The sequence below is a fragment of the Cervus canadensis genome, chromosome 24 (genome assembly GCF_019320065.1).
Source record: "Cervus canadensis isolate Bull #8, Minnesota chromosome 24, ASM1932006v1, whole genome shotgun sequence".
NCBI classification, from domain to species: Eukaryota; Metazoa; Chordata; class Mammalia; order Artiodactyla; family Cervidae; genus Cervus; species Cervus canadensis.
The window spans coordinates 38,755,280-38,782,321 of NC_057409.1; the positions used below are offsets into that span (position 1 = coordinate 38,755,280).

General features: G+C 43.0%; 2 protein-coding genes across 5 annotated transcripts in view; one reads left to right on the forward strand and one right to left on the reverse strand.

Annotated features, from left to right (window-relative positions):
• Window positions 1-3,739: 3,739 nt before the first annotated feature.
• Window positions 3,740-5,084, reverse strand: LOC122426895 (uncharacterized protein FLJ30774-like). Its single transcript, XM_043446176.1, has 2 exons — window positions 4,687-5,084; window positions 3,740-4,449 (listed from the first exon to the last, which is right to left on the reverse strand). The coding sequence occupies exons 1-2, from the start codon at window positions 5,045-5,047 to the stop codon at window positions 4,241-4,243; spliced, it is 570 nt and encodes a 189-aa protein (XP_043302111.1). The 5' UTR covers window positions 5,048-5,084; the 3' UTR covers window positions 3,740-4,240.
• A 165-nt stretch (window positions 5,085-5,249) lies between these two features.
• KLF7 (Kruppel like factor 7) overlaps window positions 5,250-27,042 on the forward strand; it is a 100,670-nt gene continuing 78,877 nt past the window's right edge. The window contains exons 1-2 of one of the 4 annotated variants that reach the window (XM_043446173.1): window positions 5,250-5,374; window positions 5,587-5,826. In XM_043446173.1, the coding sequence (XP_043302108.1) occupies window positions 5,725-5,826 (102 nt within the window). In that variant the 5' untranslated portion in view covers window positions 5,250-5,374; window positions 5,587-5,724. Of the gene's footprint in view, window positions 5,827-27,042 lie in introns of all 4 variants that reach the window. The other 3 variants (XM_043446175.1, XM_043446172.1, XM_043446174.1) reach the window with 3 other exon arrangements.

The window sequence follows — 27,042 nt, forward strand, 5'->3', positions numbered from 1 at the left end:
TAGCTCAGGCTGGAAAAGTGGCTGTAGACATTAATCTTCATAGGCATTACCTAGCAGAGGTCATAATGGCATTACATGTCCAACAGTCTAAGGTCTGGACAGGAGATTCCTGACAGTGATTTCTTGCTGAATTCTTGAATTCCCTACCTATATCATTATGGTAAGTCAATTTTTATTAAGCAATAAATTGACTACTTGAATCAGAGCAACATGCCCATCACTGGTGATGTACCTCAGGTGTCCCCTTTAATTCCTTTAGTATAATCCACTGCAGTGCAGACTCAACATTCAGGGCCGACTTTAACATCTGATTAAAAAAAAGAAATGCCTTTATTAAACTATGACATACCCACAGAATTCTGAAAAGTCAATGGCAAGAGGCTACATGTTAATTTGCCAAGAATTTTTTTTGTTTGTTTCTGTTGTTTGTTTTTTTACTCATCATATCCACAAACCTCAACATGTAAGTGTCAAAACTGGACACACCTAGGGAATCAGACCCATACTAACTAAACTCACAAGGAACACATGTACAACTAAAAGGATGTGTGTGGACAAAAACAACCAGAACTGTCACAGTGACCACCAGACTCTTGTGGTTGTAACCAGCACATTCTTTCCCTGGAGGCAGAACAAGTAGGAAGCCAAATTATGAGCTGAGAGTAAGTAAAGAATAAAAACAAGAAGAGATGTGTATTCTCAAGGAATATTCTGTCCAAAACATGAGAGGCCTGATGAAGCTGCCATTTTTTTTTTTCAATCATGAAATAACTCTCTGGTTGTATGTATGTATGTCACTGTGTGTATGGCCACATACATTTTCTTTCAGATTCAAATTGCCTCTCACAGAGTCTCTTTGGCACTCTTTGGCATCTCTATTTCCATCTCCTTGGCACTCTTGTTTTCTCTGATACAAGCAAAGCCTGCTTCCTAAGTTCACATTTTCTTCCATTATAGTAAGACTGTAAAGAGAAGCAAAAGTCAATACTATATGAAAGTATTATTAATGATATGGCCACTTATACATTACTGCCCCTTCAAACATCTCTTTTAAACACCACACTCCTCGCCCCTCCCCCCATGATGGTAAACATTTATAGTACAATGCAAATACACTCAATTCTATTACAAAGTGAAGGGGCAAGTCTTGCAAAAGGTACAAGATCAATAAAAGTGAGATCTGGCAAAGCTGGCACATGAGGATTTACAGAGTTAAACAAACAAATGAAGGTAAAATCAACTGGGATGACTACATGGGTGCTTCAGAAGAGAATAGTTTGAATATCAAAGGATTAACTGAGACCCTTGGGAAAACTGAAGAAGCTCTCACACATTTTTACAAATGTTTTTGATTATCCTATTTTTGATTATTCTCTAACAGTCAAACATGAAATAAAGCATGTTGTTAGGTGCTTCATATTGTCCAGGAAAAATTAAGCCAACAATCCTCATCTTGATGTACTATTTATTCATTCCACAATTTGCATCTAGTTGTACTTATAAATTTTGTCCAATATAGGATAGAATGTGTTTTAAAAATGTTGAGTTTTATTTTCAAAAAAAGTCTTGGCAAACCTTTTTTCACTAATTGCTCTGAAATTTTGTCTCTGTTTTAAGTAGACTTACTTTAAGGAAGCTTTCTCAGTGCTAATCACACTAGGATAATAAGCACTTCCCGTACTTACGGCACATAACTTTTCTGGTAGTAACAGTCCGACATCTTGATTGTTTCTATTTACATATAAAATTTTTACTATTTTGGTCATCAATATCCTCATAATAAAATAAACATTATTTACTCTTAGGTGTTTCCTATACGATGATTTTCAAAGGGTGATATTTTTAAAAGTATCATCAGTGTCTTCTAAGGCAACACATGTGGGGGACGTAGATTTTGGAGTGAACTTGGAGTCAGACCTATATTTGAATCAGCTTTTGCCACTGAGACATGTGACAATGGGCAAATTATGTGAACTCTCTGAATACCCTTTGATATTTTCATCTGTGAAAATGGAGCAATAATAGCTCCCTCAAAAGACTGTGGTGAAGATCAGACTCGGACACGTTTAAAATGCCAGGTATAGAGAAAGCATTCAGTATGCAATAGTTCTAGCAGTGCTACTTATTTTTGTTTTGTTTCTTGACTGCCAAAGTTCCCTTGTGATCTTAATTTGTTGATTATTTTGTACCTTCCGATCCTTTGCATGTGCTTTGCAATGTGAACCAAGTGTCTCTAAGCTGTTAAAGTTAGCTAAACATGACTAATTTTGAAAACGTGCCTTTAGGAGAGCCTTGTTGGAAAAAATCTCTTAGAATGAATTCTAGAAACTTTGAAAAAAGTCATAATGAGGGTTTTAGGATTTACACTAAAATTTTGGTTGAATTCTTCTATTAGTATGACAATTTACACGAGAAAAACTTCAATGGAAGCCTCCCTTTTCCACACTGAAGAAGTTTTTTATAAACAAATCTTGACTTAAAACCAAGAAACCCAGTCTTTTACCTTGCAGAAAGCCCCATTCAGAACACAATCTTGGAAGTCAGGTGTTCCTAGGTTTGAACCCCTGTTTGACTGCTTCCTGGTTGTGTAACCTTGAGCAACTTAGTATTTCCAAGCTTGGGTATCTTTATCCATAAAGTTAGGGATAATAAAAACACTTACCTTGGGATTGTCATGAAGATGAAAGGTGAAATTGCATATAAAATGTTTACGTGCCCATACAGCTTGGCACATCATGCTTAATAAATATTATTTGCAAAATCTTTGGACTCCTAAATTAACAGGTATGTCATATTTTGTTCAAAATGGTAATAGCATAATACAAAAACAAAAAAATTTCACTTGAGTTTCCAACATCAAACATTAGGTTCTTTGGTCTTCCCTTGCCTTTTGCCTCCTGAGTTTCCTATATTTGGCTTCCTTTTCTTCCCCTATTACTTTTGAACATATCTTCTGCCCCAGTATTTCTGGGTGGTCTCCTCCCTATCCCCACCCAATCAGAATAGCATGTGGGGGGGGGTGGGGGGGTGGAGGGGAGACAGTATTCCAAATAGGTAAGAGGTTTCTATCTTCCTCCTTCCCTAAGACTCTGGTATATCCCCCCATGAGCCTGATTAGTTCAGATTTATGTACTCAGCTAAAGCCATGAGATAATAACAGCTAACATTTAGTATTCATCTAATAGCATCAGATACAGTATGTCAGGTGTGTTACAAACATTATTTTAGGACATCTTAACTGTTCATAAGGATCAGGCAAGTAGATACCACTATTCCTGTTTCTGAGAAAGGTAGCCAGAGGGTCTGAGCCAGTAATTGGCTCAAAGACACACCGCTAGTAAGTGGCACTATCAATGGTCATAAGGATCCAGTTAATGCATTAATTGGGGTGTGATGGCTCTAACTGGTTTTCTGCTTACAGGAAAGGCCCACATAGCCTTCGCATACTGGCCCTTATATGTGCGCTATCATAATATCACCTTATTTATGTAGGACTTTTAACCTTTTTATACCACTTATCTCCAAGCACCACGAATGTGTATACATAACACTAAATGCACCAAGATCCTTGTGCATTTCTTGTACATACACTTGCAGTAAGCGCACCAATTTTATACACATACACTGGATGCTGTAGATTTGACCAAGAGAATTCAGGACATCAAAAAGTAAATAAACTTTCCTCAACTCAACAATTCCTGTTTAATTTCCTCTGGCAAATATTGAATTTCAAATTGTGTTCGTCCTATAAAGTAGAATCTTTCAAATATTGTGATATGGAGTTCCACATTGTCAGAAGGAGACAGTTGAGAAGGGCGATTAAGACGGATTTGTTTCTTCCATTATGAGTTGAATTAAGCTTCTCATTTCTAAGTACCAAATTCTGCAATCATTCCAAAAGTGGAAGTTCAGCTCACAGTGCATTTTGAGGAAGCTTCAACCACACTAACCATTTAAGGTCAAACAAACAACTGGTCAACCCTAGCAACTGGCATAGTGTAGAGCTTTCAGCTAAGAGTCTATACATCTCTATATGTTAGCTGTATCGAAAACACAATCTGGGTTCTCCTCTCACCACCGCAGCTTGGCTGTCTGACACTTTCTCTCCAAGTCACAAGGGGGGCCTCACGTTTAAGACCCCAAACAAGTTGCCTGCTCCTGCTAGCACCTCACATCTACCCGGACTCCCTCTCTTGTCTTTAACACACACTTCTTGTACTATGTCCCCTTCCAATCAACTCTAACTGGGACTCCGACCCTCGCCGGGTCCCCAGCGTGGGGGCTGGGCAGGGGGTGGGGGCGCGGCGGCGCGCGCCGGGGCGCCGGCGGGCTGGGGGCGGGGCCTGGCGCGGGGCGGGCCCCGGGCCGCTGTCTGCGCGCCGCTCCCCTTTGTTCTGTTCCATTGTGTGGCACTTCCTCCTCCGGCGCTTCTTCTCTGCACCCTGGTAGCTGGTGGGGAATTCGTGAAGGGGTTTTTGGTGACTTTCCCCCCCGCCCCGCTCCGGTTTATTTTTTAGGAAGTGTGGAACTCTTCTGCGCTGCCCCTCCCGCGCGGTTCCCCGCCCCCGGGCCTGGGAGGGAGGCGGAGTGGGAAGTGGCTGGCCCTCTTCCCCACGCCGGCTTCCTCGTCCTCCCTCCCTGCTCTTCCTCCAGGAGGCATCCTAACCCCGCATTCTGGACTTTCACCTCCTGACCGGCCGCGTCCACGCCAGAATGGCGATATGCGACCCTCTCCCTTCTGAGGGGCGCCGGCTCCGGCCGCCCGGGGCTCCATCTGGCACCAAAGCGAAGGTCGAAGGCCGGCGTGCGGCCCGAACCCAGCCGCCTCGGCGTCCCGGGAGCCGGCGCGAGTGTCGCCGCGACCCTCCCCGTCCCTCGCGCTCACGCTACCGGGCCGCTGTGCGGCCGCCTCAACCCCCTTATATAGCCCTCTAAAAATAGCTCGCCTCGCACCGCCTTGTAAGGCAGCGGGGAGATTCGCAGCTCGCCAATCGGCGCCCGCCGCCAGGGCCGAGCCCCGCCCCAGGTCCCGCTCCGCGCTCCCCATTGGTCCTGAGTGACTTCATGAGCCCCCTGTTTACCTTACATGGTCACACGCGGCCTAATGGACGCCCTCCTCCGAGATCCCACGGCTGCGCGGAGAGCGGGGCGGAGGGAGGGAGTTTGGGGAGGGGGGAAGAGCAGGAGGAGGAGAAAAGGAGGAGGAGGGGGAGAGACTACAAACTAGCAAGGATGGGGTGGGGGGTGGGGAGGGAAGGAGAGCGGGGGGGAGAGAAGCGATCGCGAGAAAAAAAAATGCAACCTCCCAAAATAAAGAGCAAAGATTGCATTAGGAGCGAACAGCGCTGCAGAAATAGATGGCAGCTTCGTATCAGTGAGTTTGCATCCCCCTTCCTGATCCACGAGCTGGAGTGATTAGAGCCCTGGAAGGGAATTGTTACTCCCGTGGAGAAGTCCCCTTTTCCTGGCAGCCGTCTGCACTGTACACGCTGGATGCTTCTCTCCATCCACCCCACTCAGTCTCTCCTCTCTCAGCTCCTCTCTCCCTCTCTCCTGCATTGATTTTTTTTTTTTTTTCCTTTTTAGTTGACTGAAACAAAACAAAACAAAAGGGCCACTGGATGTCTGCCTTCTTGGGGGGTGAGCCAGACAGACTGACAAACAAACAGACCCAACTGTGTTCGGGGGAGGGTTTCTCCTCCCGTTTTGCCCGGCAGCAGCAACATGGACGTGTTGGCTAGTTATAGTATATTCCAGGAGCTACAACTTGTCCACGACACCGGCTACTTCTCAGCTTTGCCATCCCTGGAGGAGACCTGGCAGCAGGTGAATGATTTAAATTACTTGTGTAAATCGTGTGGTGGCGGCGGACTCGCAGGGGCTGCGTTGGTGTGGGCTTGGGGTTGAATTTTTTTGTTTGTTTGTTTAATTTTTTTACCCCCTTTTTGGCTGTCTGTTGTTGAAAATGTTTTCGGAAACAGTCATATGCTTACCTCTCCACCCACCCCCTAACCCCGTATAGTGTGCCGAGCTGAGCAGCCGGTCCGAGCTGCCTGCGTTTCAGTCACCAACACACATCCTTGTGCACATTTTGTTGGGCTCACTGTCCCCCAACAGAGACCTGCCTAACTTCTGGGGTTCGGAGGAGCCGGGTGGGAAGGTGGTTTGGGGCTTAACGAGCCATCGCAGACAGCTACCGCGTCCCTACATGCTCTAGCTGTACCTACTTGGTACCTTAAATCAGGTTCATCTCTTTCAACTGGTGCTGACGGCCGTCAGATGCGGGGGGGTGGGGGGGCGGTAAGAGCGAAGCGGGGTGTTTTCCTAGTAATTAGCGAGTGTCAATAAAGAATAGGAACTTGATTTTGAGATTAGAAGGTGGGCAGGAGGACGAGGAACCCAGTTATAAAAGGTACTCAAGGATATCTTGGAGGAGGACGGGAAGATACATCTATCTAGTGCTGACCATGCATTGTAGGTTTCCCCAGTGCAAGATCCACGGAAAGAGATCACTCTCTGCGTGTGTCCTTGCTTCCCTCTCTCGGTTGGTGCCCCTCTCCACTTAGCACAACCTCCGACAAAGGGTGGTGTGTGCTTCCATGCCTCTGACTTTGTCTTAGAGGACTAGTTAAGAAACTCCTAAGATGCTGAAGGGCACCAATGCCAAGTTGGCTAGATGTCCCAAGGAGGGGGAAGTGGGGCTGGTGACAAGTTCACTGGGCTTTGTGAAGTGGAATAATGAAAGTGCTGGTCAGTGGAAAGTGCTAGATCTGCTGCAGAAACAGTGGTTTTTCTCAGTAAGGATTGGGAGCTGCTGAGGGGACATTCTTCAGGAAAGATGGTGGATGGGGGGAAGGTGGAGGGACACGAGTATGCTTTAGTATTCTTTCAAAATTCTACAATGTGTATCATGGAAAGTCCAAGAAGACAATTCAGATTTGCACGGTGGAAGTGTGAGCGTGCACAGTCCGTCTTGGAGAAACGTGCTTGCCCTTGGGGAGGGCTGCGAGAGGCTTGATGTGTGGCTGCTCATGTAACTTCTCTGCTTCGTGACAGCAGCTTGTTAAGGCTAATGAACGGCTGGATTTCCTCTGCCAGGATCCAAAGCGGGATTTGCCGGCTTGAGTCTAAGGATGTAACAGTCGCTGCTTTAGCCAGTGAGGTTTGGTTTTCGGTGTAAGGAGGTGATCCTCTGTACCATTGTTACTAATTGCTGTTACTCCCCTGATTCTTCCAGGCTGGAGTTTCTCCGGATACTGGTCTCTGGTGTCTGTGAGTCCACACATGCATTCCTGCCTGAGGATGCTGGCAGATGTGTTTGACTTTGTCTTTCTCTAAAGGCACACACAGCGCACACTTTTTTTTTAGCATAAGGCATTTCTCCAGTGCATCCTTTCCTCCATCCTTGATGAGACTGCCTCATGAAGGGTCTCACTGGAGCTTTTTCCTCCTTTTATTTCACATGCTAATTAAACCAAAAGGTTGCCAGAATTTCATTTTCAGAAATAGTCTTCGTTTCACACTGTCAGCCCACTGGTGTTGAATTGGTTGCCTATTAACAACTGTCTAGACTGGTTAGGGAAGAGAATCTGTTGACTTAGGCAGCCCCTGTTTGTGACTAACTGTTAAGTAGGGTTGGAGGAAAGAAAGTTGGCTTTATTTGTTACAACGTTCCCTCCTGATGAATCACCCAACTTTGTTTTCCTTCAAGTTTTCACAGTAGTAAAGCCTGCTTTTTGGGGAAGGCCTCTCCAGAGGAAACCTGCCTTTCTAGATCTGGTTAGACCATCCATGAGAACATCTAGATCTATGAGGAAACATCATTGGTTTGATAATTAGAGGATGTATCAGATCTATTGTTTCCTCAGACGCCTTCTCTGCTTTTCTCTCCACCTCCCAACTCCGCTCCTCCTCACTTCATCTCACCGCCTTCAAGGAACCTCTAGCTTAGTTTCTATCTGTGGGCAAAGGAATTTCAGCCCACTGCACCTCCTTCCCTATTTCTTGCCTTAATCCTGTCCTACTGCCTGTTACCCTCACCTTCAGATCGTTTACCATGCTCTTTCAGAAGCATGCTCATCATCCATACTGAAATGTAACTTGTGAGAACACAGTCCTAAGTGAGCTGTCACTCCAAGGAGCTTGCTTCTCTGGACTCCTTAGTCACAAATGCTTTCTGTAAAGATGACTGGGACCCCCAAGTTCATACTGGTGACATACCTCCAACTTCTATCTCTTCCTCTCTCCCTACGCCCTCCCCTGTGCCGCTTCTGAGTATAAAGGAGGGGAATGTGGTTACATGCAACTGTTGGTTCCAAATCAACCATCAGATGGTGAAATTGTAAGTCTCCTTTGCTCAAATCAGCTCAGGAAGGTTGCTACAAAGAACCCCAGGCCGGAGGAAGTTTCCTGATGCTCTGGGGTAATCAGATTTTAGAGGTCAAATGAGGAGCAATTATTAGATGTACTTCTGAAAGTGAACAGTGTACCTTGAGGAGATGAGCGAAATGCAGAGATTCCAATAATCTGATTTGGTTCGTAAGAAAGACTGGCTTGGATGATAAACCCAAGAACATCTGTGCATTTGAAAATTAAGGATGGAGGTTTTATTTTAAACTTTTGCCTGAGATAATTGTCCTGCCTAACAGTCAGTGAGCTTGTCATGGATCTCCTGTCACAGGGATCATCATTTTGACATTGGGTTTTGGGACAATCATGTCTTAGCCACATCCAGTGCCAACTCTGAAAATCGTTGCCGGTATAATTTTTAAATCCAGATGGACATCCTACAGTAACAGCTCTCCATTCCTGGGCTCTGACTGCATACTTAAGCACTTGGCTCAAGTAACATCATCCCTGCCTGTCATATAACTGTAAATTACGCTGTGCTTATGTGGTCTATTATTTTATGGAATTCAGCTGACGCACAACTCCTAAGGCCACCAGCCTTAAGCCCTTCAGAAACTTGCAGGAAATTTTCCAAGAGCTGTCTGAGCAAAAGTAAAAAAAAAGTCAAAGGTAGGACAGAAGCTAGCGTAGTGTATAGGGTACCACCTGATGATGGATAATGGGGGACCCATTCATGAGCTCTGTCGCCATCAGAAATCATGATTTTTCTGGATGCGCTGCTGATTTGGAAGATGAAGAAGGATTTAATACAGTATTGATGGTTATTTTTCTTTGGGAAGCTACAAACACTTTTAGAATTTGGATATATTCTTCACACCTGGACTGCTATTTCATGAGTGCAGGTCAAGTAATGATGTTCTAAGTCTTATTTACACTTAGCCTTGCTTCATGCCATTGAGGAGCATGGTGTGTTTACTGGAAAACTCTTATGGAATTATGTTTGTTGTTAATGCTGATTCATAATTGGCAGATGGGGTCAGTTGCAGGCCTCCCTTGTGCTCAGAGAAAATTTTCCACTGCTACTGGAAACAAATAAATAAATCATAGAACATTCCTCCCTCCTCCCCCACTCTCCCATTGTTTTAAACTAATGGCATACTTGGCTACTGTAAGAACTGCAGCGTCCCCATAACACTGCAGTTTCATCTTGGTGACAGGCACCCTGAACCACTTTTTGCAAGGGCCTTTGGTATGAAGCATCTCTAGGGGACAACCTACAAAAATGGTTGCCTTCCAAGAACAGCCTCATGGTGCAAGGGATAGGGTTTGGTCTGTGAGCTACACTGCTTCTCCTGCACAGGGATCGTGCCTTTGCACTGCCTTCTACAGGCCTGAGCAGCCAGGTGCTGGCTCAGCCAGAAGGACAAAGCAAACTGCAGGGTCCCTGCACCCGCAGGTTTGCCTCTGTCCCCAGTTTGCAGAAAACCTTGTCGTGAATTAGAATTTCTTGGCAACAGCACCACCCAGGGAAATCTGTAGACACAAAGGAGCCTTGCTAACCACACTGAAAGGATAAAATAGCTGGCTTTTTATTTATTTATTTATTGTATGTGATTTGTGCATTCTTTAGTTACCATGAGCCTATTTTTTTAAAAATTTGAAACAGTGACTTGGCAGATGAAAAAAAACAATTGGAACTGCCCCTGTTACCCAGATTTCCTTTATAAGGATGCAGTCACTAAATAAATGTAGCTTTACAAATGAAAGCACATGTGAATGCCATCAATCACACACTTAGCCTTTCTTTAACAGATTTATTTCCATGTTCTTCTAAATAGATACATCTCTGTGTAGATTTAGGGTCTCTCAAACATGATCATTAAGTCTACCTATTTCAGTTTGGTATTTTAAAGTGAATGAGTGTTACAATGCAGATTTTTTTTTTTTTTTAACTACATCTGTCTTTAGTTGCGGGAGAGGGGGTAAAGGAAGTGCTGACTTCTTTGTTCTCCTTGTAACCCCCACCCCCACTCCCTACCCTGAGGAGAATGCGATGTTGGGGTCCAGTCCATTTAAAGGGCAGAGCAGAAGATGCACTGTGACACCTCACCCTGAAATGATTTATGTATGGGTATGTCAGAGACCTTCAGTGTTCAAAATGCGCTCTTCCTCCCTCTCAGCCCATTCTAAATATAAATGCCAGTGGGGGCTATTTGCCTCTCCACTTAAATGGAAATAGTTTAGAAAGGGTCCTAATGGAGCTTTTAGTTGCCATTCTCTTATAAATCTTCAGATTCTTCTCCCATCAGAGAATTCCCGCATTTTAACTTTCTGAGTACGAGAAGGCAATGCAGAGTTCTTTAATCAGCCTATGCTTATTGGGGAGGGAAGGCAGTTTCCTCCAGCCAGCCCCAAATGACTCATGTTGATAGGGTAGCTGGCCACATGGGGTGGCAGACACCCCCTATCTCTGCAGTTTGGCAGTAGCATGCCAGGAGTTTTCAGTCACCTTCACTGGCCTCCATGATTGGCAAATGCAGAGAATGCCTCTGTGATTCTGGTTCACTCAGTCTATCAGTTAGCATGTATGTTGGGACAGAGATTTGCTGAAAGTTTAGGACAGCTCCCCAACGTAACCTGAGCAGTGCCAGAGGGTGAGCGGTGGAGATGTATCTCTCTACAAATAAACGCCTGTTTTCCCAGATCAGCTGAGTGCTTCCTTTGCATGAACAGGTAGAAATATTTTAACCCAGGTTGCCAGATCTTACCAAGAACAGTGATTAGGAAGCTCTACAAGCACTAAAGGTGTTAAAGTCAGTGGAACAAGAAACAGCAGCTAATCATTAATGTTACACGCAACATCTGCAAGTTAAGAAATACTCCTCTGCCTGGATACATTGTGTGCTTATTTTAGAACATCACAGGCCCACAGGAGAAACTCTCCTCATTCAATTTAAGTGTTCCCCAAATCAGGTCCTGCATTACTAGAACAGGTTTTTGCCTAAAATTGGTCATCATCGTGTTCCTCTCCCTTCTTGTTCTTTCACTTTTGTTTTCTGCTGGAAATTTGGAGAATCCTTTCTCCTGCCTTGGTACCTTTTTGTTTTCCTCACTTGGTATTGTGTTGTGACCCTGAGAACTTGGTCCTGCTGAGTGTATTGTGTCTGCTGCACTCTCCATTAGAGCAGCTTCCAGCTGTCCCCATCCACCACGTGCGTGACATACAGAGGGACAGCTGAGGGTCCGCAGCAGCTTCGAGATCCGTCTAGGATCAGCCTGCTTGACATGGGAGTGACTTATGATTTCATAGTGATTCACACTGCTGACTGAGCTGGTCGAGGCGCTCAGTCACACCTCGTGGGCTTTTCTCTATTTATATGAAAATATGGAAAGTATTTCACAGTCAGTACTTCATTCCTTTACTTTGGTTATGTGCAAAATACTGTTTGGGTGATATGAATTTGAATTGGCTATAGGCTCTGCCCTGTCTGAGCTTGACTCCAGTAGGGGAGAGTGAGCGTGTTCAAAATTAAGTCATGCACTATTAGAACACCATTGCCAAAAAAAGAGATTTTAAGTCCAGTATTTGAGTACTGACCCATGCCTCTCTATATAGCCTCACCTTGTTACAATCTTGTTTATAGAACATACTTGAGATTTACTAAGTTCTGTTGTGCTTTTGTTTTTTAGCTAATGGGGTAATGGGGCTGGTGGCCCTTTGAGGGCAGATGAGTAGACAGTGTGAATACACATGTCCGTAATGGCCAGGAAACAGCATCCGTGTCTGTGTCATTCGGAAATGATTATAGGTCATTAAAATAATTAATGTAGAGCCCTATGCAATATCTATTTCTGAATATGGGTTTATTGACATTTCCTAAGGGTCATATTGAAAGTCAGGCCCCCGGCCTGGTATCAAAGCTAGATGCAGATAATCTTAGAATTTCAAATCCTGAAAGAAGGCTCTTGGTTTCTTTAAAACACCAGGCTAGGACCAAGTGCTTGTTGAAGCCAAATGAAACACTGAACCTTCCAAGGTCCCCCAGCTGTTGTTAACATGGATGGCGGTCCTAGGCCCCAGACTCTTTCAGATGTCCACATGATCCATTTGTTTGCTTTTCATCATGTTGTTCTGAATATATTTTGAGTTACTTCTCATCTTTCCTCCTCTTTCCTTCCCTGTCTCCCCTTAAAAGGAGGCAAGAAAATCCTGTTTTTACTTTGAACAGTACTTGTAGATGGAATTTGGGGATTGTCTGGGCCCTAAACCAAGCTATTGAATATCTTGGAGACAGCTTATGTGTGTCATTTTATCTCTTTTCCACTTTTAATAATGTGTGGTAACCTGGAAAATGTACGCTGTATTAAAAAGACAAAACAAAAGCCCCCAATTACAACTCCAGCCCTATGACAAAAAGTGCTGTCACTTAAATGATAACAAATGGAGTGAGAGTAAGGAGGTGCATTGAGATGGATGTGGTAGGGAGCTGGATGGATGGTGGAACTGGGGTTTTATGTGGAAAGCGTCAAGTGCAAAATGGTGAAATGCTTTGTCTCTGACAACTTGCCAACTAAGAGACTGCGTGAAACTGTAGCAGTTATCATGTGCCAATTCAGGAAAAGCTTTTCTGAAGTGTTTTAAGATTTCTTGAGAGGGTTGGATGGGCAGTGAAGTTGTAATGTTTTACAAATTTAAACAAAAAATATTGCACATTGTGATAAGCAGTTGGGAAGAGAGTCACTTCTTTGTGTTTTTAAAAAAGTCCTGTGGGGCTGGAAGGATGAAGCTGGCCTAATTTTCAGTGACCCTAGTGAGGAAAGGAAACTCGGTGTGCTCTTCACGCTACTTCCCTGCAACTTTTGGCCGTTCTCCACCCAATCTCTGGTAGTGATGATGGTGAAAATTCTCTGTTGGAACTTGCCTCACAGACTGGCTTCACCTCTAAGATCTTAGAAACTGAAGTTTGCTTCCCAAATGGAGACTTCTTTATTTTGTCAAAGCTGTAATCTACATGTCCAACTCCGGTATCTTCCTGAGTTCAGGCTCACAGTTTGGAATTGGAAACATGGGGCTGACACTAAAAACTTCTGGGATTGTCCCATGATGACCTCAGCTGAATGTATTCCCAAAGTGTGAGCTCATCCAGTCTGTCCTCCTTTTCCTGGCTTCCCTGTTTCTTTTACTAATCTCCTCTCTTCTGGGATCCAGGTTTGAAGGTTCTATCGTCTTTGGCTCCTCTCTTTCCCTTGACTGTAATTGCTTGAAAAATCCCCTTGATTTGATTCTTACAGTACTGCACCTAGTCTGCTTTCTTCTTGCTCTGCCATTGCCCCAGGACAGCCTGGCCACCTCGCCTGGATTGACTTTCTACCTCAATCACCATGTTTGAAATTGTCAGTGTTTCCCTCTTTTGCATATGATGAAGCCAAGCTTCTCAGAGTCACAATAGTCCTAGACTGAGCCTAGGTAGTAGTCACAAGTCTCCCCCCTGTTACCATGTGAGCTGCCATACAAATGGGATGATTGTACTTCTTCTGCTTCTGTCTTCATTTATGTCATTTCCTTCAGCCTTTTCCCTTCTTTTTCCTTTTCCCCCGTGAGTCTCTTTGTCCAAATTCTACCCATCCTTTGACTTTCAGATGGTTGCCACATTGTCCAGGAAACTCCCTCCCTTTCCCTTTGCCAACAGTAATTGCTACTGTTTCTACACTCTTGTGTAGAACTTTCTACTTCCTCATGATGCTTTTCAGTTCTGTCCTGTAATATAGTTTTTCTTTTTTCCCCATTACCCTGTTCTTCCAGTTAGATTGTATGATTTGGAGCAAAGTCCATGCCTTGGTTATAATTCTGAGAATAAACTTTTAATACATAACCCTTCAGGTTCTTAGAAAGCCATGCACATGGTAGATATTCAGTGGATATTTAGGACTTAAGATATGACTGTGACTTAAGATTTGCCTATGTGTGCAGTGATGATTCACAACTGTGGTTGTACCCCAGAATACCAATTATATCAGTATTCCTTTGGGTGGAACCCAGGCATCCGTGGTTTTTTGTTTTTTTATAATCTTCTGGGTGATTCCAATATGCAGCCAAGGCTTTGAGCTATTAATCTATGGAAGGTAGATATCAGATATATCAGAATTGTAGTTGGCTACTCCTTATATGGAAATATTTTTTTTCTTGTATAACTTGAAAGCTACGTGTAAAAGAGGTTTATAATAAAGCAGGGTAGTGGTGGGTATACTTTATCCAGCTCCTTGGTTAATAGCAACTGTCCAAGTGTTGTTTGATCTTTCTTGTTTTGCTTTCCCTTACCATAAAGTGTTGAGTACAGTCTCATTTAGCTTACATTTCCTCTGACCCACTAGAGGTTTGCTTAACCTGGTCAAATTCCATTTCTGGTACCTTTGTGGTGGTGGGCACTAAACTCCAGCCGTGCCGTGCTTCAAATAATTCATTCTCGGCAGGCTCTCGACCATGATTTTCCACTTACCTCAGCCCGCTCTGTGGTTTTAAAGGGATGGATGCATGCATGAACATCTGTTGGATGATGCCAGATAGGTATTAGGTTCAACAGATTTCTTCCTGACTTTACTGTTTGCAAGTCGACTCTGTTTATAAAGAATTTCAAAGGACCTATGTTTCTAGTAAGAGGAGCAAAAATAAACTGTAGAAGAATTGCCACTGAGGACATTCAGGCAAGGAGGCCGCCTCCTCGTCCATAGAAGGCTTTAGCTCTTGTGGTAATGACTGTGGGCATGTGGTGATGTTCACAAAGAAACCTTAGAAAGGCCTCGATTTCAAACTGTGATGTTTGCAAAAATGTATGTACTGTAGCTGCATCCTTTCATCTATAAACTGTCTTTGATGGGGGTATGGTTGGCAAGAGAGAACATCAGGAGAGGAGCGCAGAGCTCAGGGTTGAAGGATATCTTTTGGAAAGCTCAACCCAGCTGTGAAAACGGCAATTAGCCGTGGAGCAATCGCTCGGCAAGGGAGTGCCTGCCTGCTCCTGACCCTGCGTTCACGCTCACCTTCCAGAGCTCAGGTTGCGGGAATTCAATGGACTGGTCACAGTGCTGGCTCTTATTTTTGGAGAGGCGGCAGATTTGCTTGGCATACAAAGGAGTGGAAATAGATGGCCCCATCCCTCCCTTTTGAGCTCTTAGTGTTTGTTCCTAGGGCCGCTGTAGACCCTGTTCAGAGAGCACAGCTCCTGTCTATGGGGTGAAGGATGTCTTCTGCAAGGAGCCCCCTGTGCAGAGCTGATTCTCCCGTGAGCTCCCTCAGACGCTGCTTGCTCAGTGTCACACTGAGTCTTTGGCTTTGCCTTCTGCTTTCCAAGATGACCCGGCCCTCCCCTGTGCATTTACCTCCCTGTATTAAGTTTCTTTCTTTAATATGGACCAAGAGATGGTTTCCTCTGTGATGGGGTTGTTCATGTTGGCTTGTAAGAGTCTAACAGACATCTGTATTGAGCTTTTGCTCTCAAGGACTCAGGGTGTTTTGATCAGGATCTCTTGTCGCTGGCACCTTCTTTCTGTAACTAAGGAACAGGCAGATATTACAGAATTTCCCATTCAGAGGTGAGAAGAATGGGGCAGAGGAAGATGAAGCAAGTTGTCTTCGTGCGGCTGCAAAGCAGATGAGTTGCAAAACCCGTGGTGGAACATTCTTTCCTCTTCCTTCTTTCAACTTGGCCATTCTATCTATCACCATAGCAAGCATCGTAATAATACCTATGCTAAATTGCTTCACTTGTGTCTGACTCTTTGTGACCCTGTGGACTGTAGCCCACCAGCCTCCTCTGTCCATGGGATTCTCCAGGCAAAGAGTACTGGAGAGGGTTGCCATGCCCTCCTCCAGGAATAATATCAAATAGGTATCAGATACTTCCTAGAGATGATCTCATCTGAGCACGTTATATACATCATTTCATTTAACCCTCACGTCAACCTGGTGAGACACATGTTCTGCTTAATCCTCCTTTTACAGATGGATACATTGAGGTGAGAGGTGACTTGCCAAAAGTCACACAACTTGGAAGACTGGCTGAGCCAGATTGGGCTCAGAATGAGAGCAAGCAGTATGCTCAGGACTCTGAATTTCTACATTTATACCGACTCCTTCTTAGGAAAGAGACACCAAGGCAGAATCCAAAGGTCATGGCTTGGGACTCAATGGAACTGTATGGATTTGAAAGCTTTCTGGCCTGTCTTCTTTCTGGGACTTGCTTTTCTCATCTGAAAAAGAACTGGATTGTTCTAGGGCTCCTTAAAGGCTCAGATGGTAAAGAATCTACCTGCAGTGCAGGAGATCCAGGTTTGATCCCTGGATCAGAAAGATCCGTCATAGAAGGGGATGGCAACCCACTCCAGTATTCTTGCCTGGAGAATCCCAGGGACAGAGGAACCTGGTGGGCCACAGTCCGTGGAGTCACAAAGAGTCGGACATGACTGAGTGACTAACACTTGTGCTAAGGTTTCTTAAGGTCTTAGTGTTTGTATTAGTCAAATTACATGAGGTGTTGAAATCAGGCAGAGTTGGAGCCTTGAGAAAGTCACCCAACACCTCTGAGTCTATACTGTCGTGGGTGGAATGGAGACAGTAATGCCTAAGTAAGGGCAGACATGTTGGCTCTCTGGCCCAGTGTCTGGCACATAGGATCCACTCAACAAATTTTTTTCCCATTTTCAACCATCCTTCCTTCCATTGAAAACAGTGCAGAGTATCACAATGCTCTTTTTCTAAATAGTATCAGTGGTTTCTCTAATGCCCTAGTCATCTTGAGTGTCTAAGAGAAGGTGAATGATGGAAAGGCATGGTATTTTCTTTATCCATCCCACTAGAGCAGCTTTCATGAAATCATTCGCGCTTACTAGTGGGGAAATATTTGCAATATCCATTGCCCCCCCAAAACTCAGCCTCCTTTGATACCCTTGAAATTTGCTTGGCTTGCTCACGCACATGTCCAACTCCTTCCCTTTCTTTCCAGTCTTACTTATGACTTTTCCTAACTTTTTCCAGCATGTGGATATTTTTCTTTGTGAGCCAGAATTAGGCACATATACTGTAATACAGTGCCAGTTACTACACCTGCCTTTTCTGCCTTACCTGATGACTGAGCTTACAGCAGCTTATGAGAGTGAATCAGGTTTTATGAGATCTATAAATATCTCCGATAGGATTTTTATTTCATTTTCCCCCTTCAAATAAGACATAATGGAAGCACTCACATACACAAGGAATATTCTTTCTGTGATAAAGTGGGTGTTTTTGAATTGGCCTCTGAAAAGCAATAATTTGATGTGGTTGTTCATGTTGGGAGTTTTATGGGGGAGGGGGAAGAATCATGCATATGCTGCTATAAAACTCAAAGATTATTTCCTCATATTGAAGGTTTAGCCCAGTACCTATGGAGAGATTTATGTCAGAGACGCAAGCTGTGTGTGCAGACTGCATCTCCTCTTTCTGAGGAGTGTCTGTGTGTTTCTTAGACACAGAAACCAGGGAAGGAAAGTCCCATTGGCTGGCAGAAGGGGGGGCTCCCAGAAAGAAGATTTCCAGTTCTTTGTCTCATCTGCTTCTAGCTGCCCCACGGGAGGATCTCGTCATCCTTCTCTGGACTTCATGGATTTCCTGGGGAGATTTCACACCACTTAATATATCTCAATGAAATTTTTTCCCTTGGAATTTCACTTTTTTTTTTAAGGAGTCTTAAGCTTACCCAATTTTTTAAAAAATGTACATTCCCCAATACCAAGAATGGAAACGATTTTTCTTACCTTGCTTTTTGAGGAGTATCTAGAAGGAACCTTGAGCAGTAACTTTAAAGAATCCTTTAAAAATAAAACCGTGTGGGTTCTATGTCCCTCGTTTTTACTGCCTGGATGATAGAAGTCAGGAACTCCACCTGCCATCTTACTCAGGACTGTTGTGACAAAGATAATTATGGACTTAACACTGGGTTTTGAAAAACTGAATATCTGACTCTGACTACTTAGGATTTTTGTTTTGTTTTTTTGTACAACCTCTCCTTGCGTACATCTTCCCCCAGTTCTCAGTAGCTTTATGTTTTAACTAGATGATAATATAATTTGGCCTCTGAAAAAATAAACCATGTGAACTTAGTACACCTGACCTAAAGGCATGCAGGATTTTTGACTTAATGTCATTTTCATTTTTTTCCATTTAACATCATCTTGGTGTATAATATAATCCTTGCATTTTGGCTCTGCTACACGCAAAGACTATTGCATGCTTATCATCAAATGATATGACTTCTCTGGTCCTCAGTTTCCTCATGTGTAGACAGTAGGGTAGAGTTAGGAGCAGTCAGATGATCAGATACAAACAGGAAGCTCCTAGGCTAAACTGGCTTCAAGAGCTGTTTTATTTGGCCAGCATACCTATTTCAGTTTTCTTTTTAATTGGAATGCTTTCAGACACATCATGCACTTTTCAATTAACCTTGTCTCCACTATTTCTACCTTGCTTTGTTTCTGATCTCTAGCCAGGTGAGCATGCATTTGAGTTTGTGACCCCCAGACTGTTAGCTCTCCAGTCACCTTCCCCTCCAAAAATGCTGTGATTTGGGGGACAGACTTTATTTCTTCATGAGTCTCAAGCTGGCTTGATTTCTGTTCTTACTCGGAATCCATTTTCATTCCTTTTTAGACTTCTCTGCCTTGTTGAATGTCTTTGTTTGGAATTCTATTTTATAAAGCAGATTCCAAATTGCATCTCAGTTTCTCCAAGTCATCCAGGTTCTGTTGTAGATCATCGAAATCTGGGTTGGAAAGACCATCTGGTGTACCCCTCTCCCCGCCTGGGCTGAGCAGTTGCTGCCTAGCATGTTTATTCCTTATTGGTATTTGCGACATTTTCCAATTTGGAAACTGACTCTAAGTTTCCTGAACTTGCAGCCTCTTCTTGGTGGAAATGGGAGTGAAATGAGACAATACCAAAAAAAAAAAGAAAAAAAAAGAAAGTTTTTCTGGTCAGATAACCCTCATTAACAAATGACTGCCATTGTCTGGGTTTCTTTTGTCACTCATGAGACACAACTGATCAGTGGTGGGGAAAAGTCCTTTTTGTGGAAGAAAAACGTGTATCCATTGTTGAGGTTTCATAGTCTTGATATAGAAGCATATTGTATAGAACCCCATTATCTGCTTTAACTGCTAATTTTTTGTGGAAGTGGATTTTATATGACTTGTTTCATTGAGGAAGTGATGCTTTTTGTGTGAAGAACTCTGGGGCATTATAATAAAGTACTTTCCTGAGAATCAAGTAATTGGCTTTTTTTTTGCCCTTGGCACTCAAATACTGCCAGCAAGGCACTTGGCCTTCATTTTTCTAATGCTTTCAGGATGCTATTCTACATTTGGGGTGTTTAAAAAATTTTATTCTTTTGTATTGGCTCCCTGATATTACTGAAGATATCATTTAGGTTGACCGGCTGGCGATTTTCAAGTCATTTTTTTCCTGTTAAAAAAGCCAGTCATTCCATTGAATTACTTGATGCTGGGCATACCTCCTTTGCTACAATCTCCAGCTGCTTTTTCTTTTTAAAAAACTCTGAGTGTTAAGTAAAGGTCCAGCGTCACTATCTTGTTAGCATATATATTAATTATTAATTTTTAAAAACTTAATTGTTTATCTTACTATATGAATTGACAGCTATTAAAATATTTCTGGAAAGTATCTTTAGAAAGGAAGAAAGAAAGGTAGAAAATAAAAGAAAGAAGAAAAAAGCAGGCAGACTTTTATGTGGCCCTCAAATGTCCTTGCACAGTTCTGTGAAAGAGAAACAGAATGCAGATCATTTGTCTTCCTATCCAAGGTGTGTCTTTTCTTCTAGTTTCTGCATTCATGATCTCTTTTTTTCTGCGCCCTATTCATAGAGTTTAAGATTTTACAGATATTAGAATCTGAGGATTATTAGCTATCTCATCGCAATCTCTTCTCTTTCTCCTCGATTTGCAGATAACCTGCCTGGGCTCTGCTGTAGTTTCAGTCGCAACCCCGTGAACTGCAGCACGCCAGGCTTCCCTGTCCTCCGCTGTCTCCCGGAGTCTGCTGGAAAGCCTGAGCTTTAGAGAGTGCTATTTAAGTCCAAGCCAGTATTGGACCTTCAAGTAATTTGCTTTACTTGAAATACTTTATTTAAAAATTTTTATTGTAGTATAGTTGATTTGCAATGTGGTGTTGGTTTCAGGTGTATAGCAAAGTGGTTCAGATATATATATACATGCATATACACACACATACACACATATACACACATACACACATATACACACACATACACACATGTACATTTTTAGACCCTTTTCCATTATAGATTGTTATACGATACTGAGTATAGTTTCCTGTGCTATGCAGTAGATCCTTGTTGGTTATCTGTTTTATATACAATAGTTTGTATATATTAACCCCAAACTCCTAATTTATCCCATTTCAATATCTCAGAGGCCTTCCCATGGTAACATAATGCATGGTGAAGCATGGCTCAAGGCAGGGCTTCTCAAATGTGAGCTACTCTCTGTGGGCTCAGGAGCACAGCGTTAAATAACAACAGAATCACCTTGGGAGGCCTTATTATTATTCCCCTTTCAGTTTTCTTTCAGTCCTTCTGACTAACTAGGAGGAAGTCTCAGCTTTGTGTCCTTAAGGCTTGTTAATCTTTTCCTTCTCTTCCCCCTTCTTCTCTGTCCTGTCCTCCACCCCTCCCTCTCTTTATTCCTTCCTTTTTTTCATTTTTCTTCCTTTCTTTCTTTTTAATGAAGAGAAAAGAGAAACCAAACCCAGAGTTTTTGACAGTCAAACATCCAGCTAAAAGTTAATATTTATCATTTTGGTTATATTGTTTTTAATTTTATGATTGATTTTTATTGATGATCATTTATAGGAAAAGTATTTTAAAATGTATGCAGCCTTAAATTTTTACTGTAGTATAGCTGGTTTACAGTGTGGTGTTAGTTTCAGGTATATAGCAAAGTGGTTCAGATATATATACACACATACACACACATATGCTTTTTCAGACACTTTTCTATTATAGATTGTTATAAGATGCAATGCCTTCATGAGGCATTGTAAGTAATAGGGAAATGATTATACAGATGAAATGCTGATTTGGTCAAAATGTATGAAAGTGGGATGAAATGAAGTATGAAGAATACTGATGTGGTAGAGAATTCAAGGGACTTGGAGTCAGAAAACTGGAATTTAGTCCTGACTTTGTAAATATAAATCAGGGCAAATAGCTAAACTGCATTTTCCCATCTGCAGTGTGGGGTTTATAATAACAGGATTATTATAATCAAATGATATATGACTGTGAAAGTGCTTTGTAAACTGTCATATGCTACATAATGTTATTGTTTTCTATTCTGTGGTAGCGGAGGCTTTAGTTTCAGACTTAAACTAGCGCTCTCTGTTGACTTTCTTCTTCCTTATGATTTCTATTCAGTGTTCTGAGCACGGATATAGTAGCTTCTTACTTGTTCAAGTGGGGCTCTTGTCCGTTACTTACAGCACTTTGAAAAATCTTCCTACTAGTTTTCTGACAGTGGGGACATAATTTCTAATTTCTTTGTGTGTGTGTGTTAGCTTTTAAATAAATTTTGAGAAAGTAAATTTAGTAAATAGTTTATAGTATGTCAAAGCTTCTAGATTAAGATAATACATTTGGCTTAATTGATTCTTTTCAGATAAATTTTTTAAACTTAAAATATTTTATCACACTCATGAAAGAATTGTGTGTGTGTGTGTGTGTGTGTGTCTGTCTGTCTGTGTGTGTTGATGCCCAGAGATGAAGGGTTTTGTGTAGAAAGGAGAACCCTGGGGGCAGTTTGCACCTGAAAGTAGAAGTCTGTGTGGCTAAAATGACTCATTAATGTCTGTCACATGTGGTTCGATGGTAAGATGGGGACTTGGCCTGGTTAGGAAGTCCTGGACTTACCAGGAGCATTCAGCTGACTTCCAGAAAAGCCTGGCTTAAGCTGCTCGGGGATTGGAGTGACAGAGCAGCACTCAAGTCTCACGGACGTGGACTTTGATCCCGCCCGAGGCAACCCTGGTCAGAGATAACTGTAGATGAGAAGGGAGGTTGATCTCTCTGACATGAGGACCACACTGACTGTGTTGGTCAAGCTCCATGAACTCTTCAACTCAGGATGCTCAGATCTCCATGCTGCTTCAGATGGGTGCCACATTGACAAGAATTTGGGAGCTCAGAGTGTGACGTCCCAAGGCCCTCTCTCATACTGCCTCATCCGGAGCACTGGTGGAAATGAGGGAGTATCTGGATCCCTGTCTAAGAGAGGGCCACTAGGGTTTTAGCCCATCCCTGTTTTAGGGGATGGAGTAGCTCTGTCCTTGTTCAAAGACATGCATTTAAAGCGAAGGCTTGCAGGAGCAGCCCATGTGGTGGCTTGGCACAGGCCTCTCTTACTCTCTCTCATCTGGGCTGGATGGCAGACATGGCCCTCTTCTCACCCTTGAGAGAGTTAAGGGGCTCCTTAAAACTCACAGCTCCCAGTTTGCCCTTCTTCAGACTTTTAAGTGGAAATGGAGATGGAGAGGGACAGGAATCTACTTCTGTAGGGATTTGTCAGGACATACCTTTGGCTCAACCTCCCACATGAGAAATTTGATTCTGGGGTCAGGAATGTGACAAAACACTTGAGTATGCAGCTGGATTTTTGCCATCAATATGATTTGCAGGGAAGTGTGGCCATAAAATGCTTGAGATCATGAATTGGATGGACTCCCCATCTGGAGAGCCATACCTTTCTCTGCAAACTTAAATATTTATGTACTTTTAAAGTTTAGTTCTGATTTTTTAAAAGAGGATAGAAACTTACTCAGCTATTAAGAAAAAAACAAACAAACATAAATTGCTTCAGATCTACTGGTAACATTTTCAAGTTTGCAACAAACAGTTTTATTGGAAAACAATGTTTTGTTCTTTAAAGAAAATCAAACCTGTCCTAAGACATTGCAAGAACTGGCCGATGCTACAACCCTAGACAATGAACATGGCGGAAAGAAGCAGCAGAGGCCGGGGCTGATGTTGGCACATTGTATTTTCAGGTTCTTCCACTGTGGTTTTCCCTGTCGAGTGCTAACTTATTTCATTTTAAAAACGCTTTTTATTTTGAAATAATTGCAGACTCACAGTAAGAAATAATACAGAGTCCTGTGTTCCCCACGAGGGCATCTTACTCCATAGCCATCAGATGACTTAGTTCTTTTTGAGGGACTTGCTCTGAGGGAGTGGGGTGGGTGTGGTAAGTGGGGATACCTTGGAATACAGGGATGATGTTCTTATGGGGCAAAAGGGGCTATGGGCAGAAGGCAGGGGGAGTTGAGAAGGAATCCAGGTCATACCTCCCCAGCTTGTTTGTAGCTGGGGCCTCTCAGCTGTTAAAAAGTCAATTAGCTTTTGTGTAAATGAGAAAAAAAGAAATAAAATTCTCTTTCTCTCTCTCTCTCTCTCTATATATATATATATATACACATACATTCAAATAAAAGGATATACTTATTGACAGTTTGAGGGAGAAGGAGGAGAGGGTGCTGGGAATTAGAAAAGGAGATTTTATTTTTTAAACCTTTTCTGTTCTGTTTAAATGTTTTTGACCTTCACGTGTGTTCATTACTTTCAGTTTTTTAAAGAGCAATCCGGTGATGAAGTGATGGGCCACTTGAATTTTCTTTGTGATTTTTTTTTTTTCTTTCAGTCTTATGTTCTTTTAAAAAGAATACCCAGCCTCTTGAGAGGATCAATAATTTGGACTGCTGACAATTGTCTGTAATTATAGCATGATTGCTCTTCTTTTAGTGGGGCCAATAAATTAACTCCACGTCTCCCCTCCCCAACCCATTTGAGAAAATAGATACAGGAACCAGGCAGATTAGAGGTTAAATATCAGGTTTCAAGTGGATAAAACTGGATTGGGACCCAGTTGGGAAGTGCCGTCTCATCCTGGCGTCCCAGTAGCTGCTGCGGTATCCTCTCCCCACCCCCACCCCATGGCTTGTAGGCTGCTCTTCCAGGGGAAGGAAACGTGTGTTTAACTGAGCTTTAGGTCGCCAGCACCGCACCGCCTACCTGGCCCCTCCAGGCTTCCCCCACAGCAGGGGGCAAAGCCTTCCAGTAAGGGGTTAGGATGACGAGAGAGGAGCATGGGCTATAATGTTCTTTTCTTTTTTCTTTTCTTTAATCTTTTCTCTTACAGTATCTTTCTTGGGCAGGAGTAAGGGACAGTGATAAAAAGAAGCTTGGAAGCTTTACTTGCAGGACATCCTGGGAGATACTTGGAAGAGGGAGCCCCCGTGCCTCTGAGGAGTTCCAGCGGAGGAAGGGAGGAGTCCAGTACAGCACGGGGACAGGCTCCAGCCTAGAAGGAAGACAGGAAGCAGCAATGATGGTTTTATCTTGGTCTGACCCAGGGGAAGGGACTCAAGGGACCGTGTGGTCCTAGGCCCTGCTCCTTGAGGAACACTGGCCAGAAAGGGACTGGGAGCAGCTAGGGAAGAGGAGTGACCCAGGGTGTGTTCAGTTCTAATCTGTCCTGAATTCCCCAACCTCACCCTGCAAGTAAAAAATGGAGAGAATTTGAGGACTGCAGGCAGGTAGCCTCAAGGAAGAGTTGGTGGGGGTAGAGAGATGAAAGCAGAACAATCCCGTGTCTCCAAAAAGGCTGGCGTGGAGACTGCTTTGTCCCTTACCTGTCCACCTGTCCACCTGCCTCTTCTTGGCCACTTCACATCAGAATAGAACTCATCCTAGTCCCTGAAGTCAGCTGGCTCTTGCCGGATCAGAGTCTGTCGTCCACCAACAAGGGGTGAAGGGGTCGGAACAGTCATACTCCTCTGTAATTAGCCATTGGGATGCTTGAGAAGGAAGTAGGGAATGCTCAGCGTTTGTAGTTACACTTCAGTTTTCTTCTGTGATTTTCGTTTGGTTCTCTTTCTTTGTGATTGACTCAGTTTCTATCTGATTTCTCAGATAACAACTATTATCTCATGAATAGTTGATAGTTGCTCTTCTTGTGAAGCCAGGAACCACCTATGTTGCTATCCTGGTGACATCACTCCCTTGGTTCCTTTTCTTTAATTGATTAATTTAATTCATCCCTCTCTCCTTCTCTTCCTTCCTCTCTTCCTTTCTTGAAGGCTTTTGATATGCCAAGCATTGTACTTGGTGCTGAGAATGTATTAATGACCCAAACAGATACTGTCCTTGCTAAGAGTCTAAAGGTGGACCCACAAGCTAAATAAATGTGGATGTATGCATTGTGATTGGCATATAAGGAAAAGAACGGGGTGTCAGGAGAGAACATTTCTTCAGTGACTTTCCTGGTCACATCTGAAATAGTTAAGGAATTTTCCTGCTCATCTCATAGCTTTTTTATATACTCCCCAAAATGTTCTTCTCAAAACTTTTTCCTGGAAGTGTGTAGTTGACACTCAAAAAAGAAATCTAAAATGGAACAAACATTTTGGGTTTAGTATACTTATGATCTTTATTTCATTTATTGCATGTATTTCATTTATTATGAGTCTCCTCTTGAGTGTGTAAATTCTCTTCTGTGTGTGTAGCTGGAGTTTTAATCTTGCTAAACGAAAAAGCTGTCACACTCCATATACTATATGTATTGTCAGTGTTTGAGTAAGTGTATTATCGTTCGAAGGTTTTTTTTTTAAACCTTATCTTCTTTTCCAATAGATTTATTTTATTCCTTTCATAGGAAAAAGTGAGGGAAGTAAAGAAAAGGAAAAGCTAATGGTCTTTTCATGTCACATAGCAAATCATGGCAGGCCGGAGATTCTGACTAAGCATGTCAGTTAAAGCTTTAATGGTATGTTACTATGCAGCACTTCCTTATAAAATCTGTATATGTAAAAGCAGTAGGTAATTTATGGTCATCAGTGGTGGCAGTGTTAAAAAATATAGATATGATAAGCATTCTGTTCCTTAAGTTCTGCCCCAGGACTGATTGGTGAGTTGCCATTGTGTCCTGTTGAGTGATATGAATGATACCGATGAACATATCAGGTGATATTTGTTTGATTCTAGCTAAAGGAAAGAAACCTTTCTGGAAAGAGTGATGCTTCTTTAACAGCAAATGGATTGAATTGATGTAAGTATGGTTTGCAACAAGGGATATTTAACCTGTCTAGAATCAAATGCCAGAGTCAGAGACGCTGAAGACAACAATGACTTTACAGAGAAGACTTGCTTAATCTGCATGATTGGAGGAAGGCTTTGGGGATAAAGACGTATCTAAAAACTTACTTTGCTTACCTTTGTGCTGTGTGCTTAGTCGCTCAGTCGTGTCCGGCTCTTTGCCACCCCATGGACCGTAGCCCACCAGGCTCCTCTGTCCATGGGGATTCTCCAGGCAAGAATACTGGAGTGGTTTGCCATGTCCTCCTCCAGGGGATCGTCCCAACCCAGGGATCAAACCCAGGTCTCCCACATTGCAGGCGGATTCTTTACCGTCTGAGCCACCTTTCAGCCTTGTAGTGACAGTTACAGTCATACCTGAAGGATGGTGGTGGGATACTGTAGAGACCACGGTACAGCCTCACATGAAGGGAAGGATGAAATGCACCCTGTTCCACAGGCGTGCATGAAATGTGCTGGTGACGCTGACTTGGTGATAGAGGCA

What these genes read in the sequence shown, in the direction of transcription:
- LOC122426895 (XM_043446176.1), bottom strand. Translation starts at nt 5,047, where the DNA reads ATGGGGAGCGCGGAGCGGGACCTGGGGCGGGGCTCGGCCCTGGCGGCG. An exon ending in TGGACGCGGCCGGTCAGGAG is followed by an intron (nt 4,450 to 4,686) that starts GTGAAAGTCCAG and finishes ATTCCCCACCAG; the next exon opens with CTACCAGGGTGCAGAGAAGA.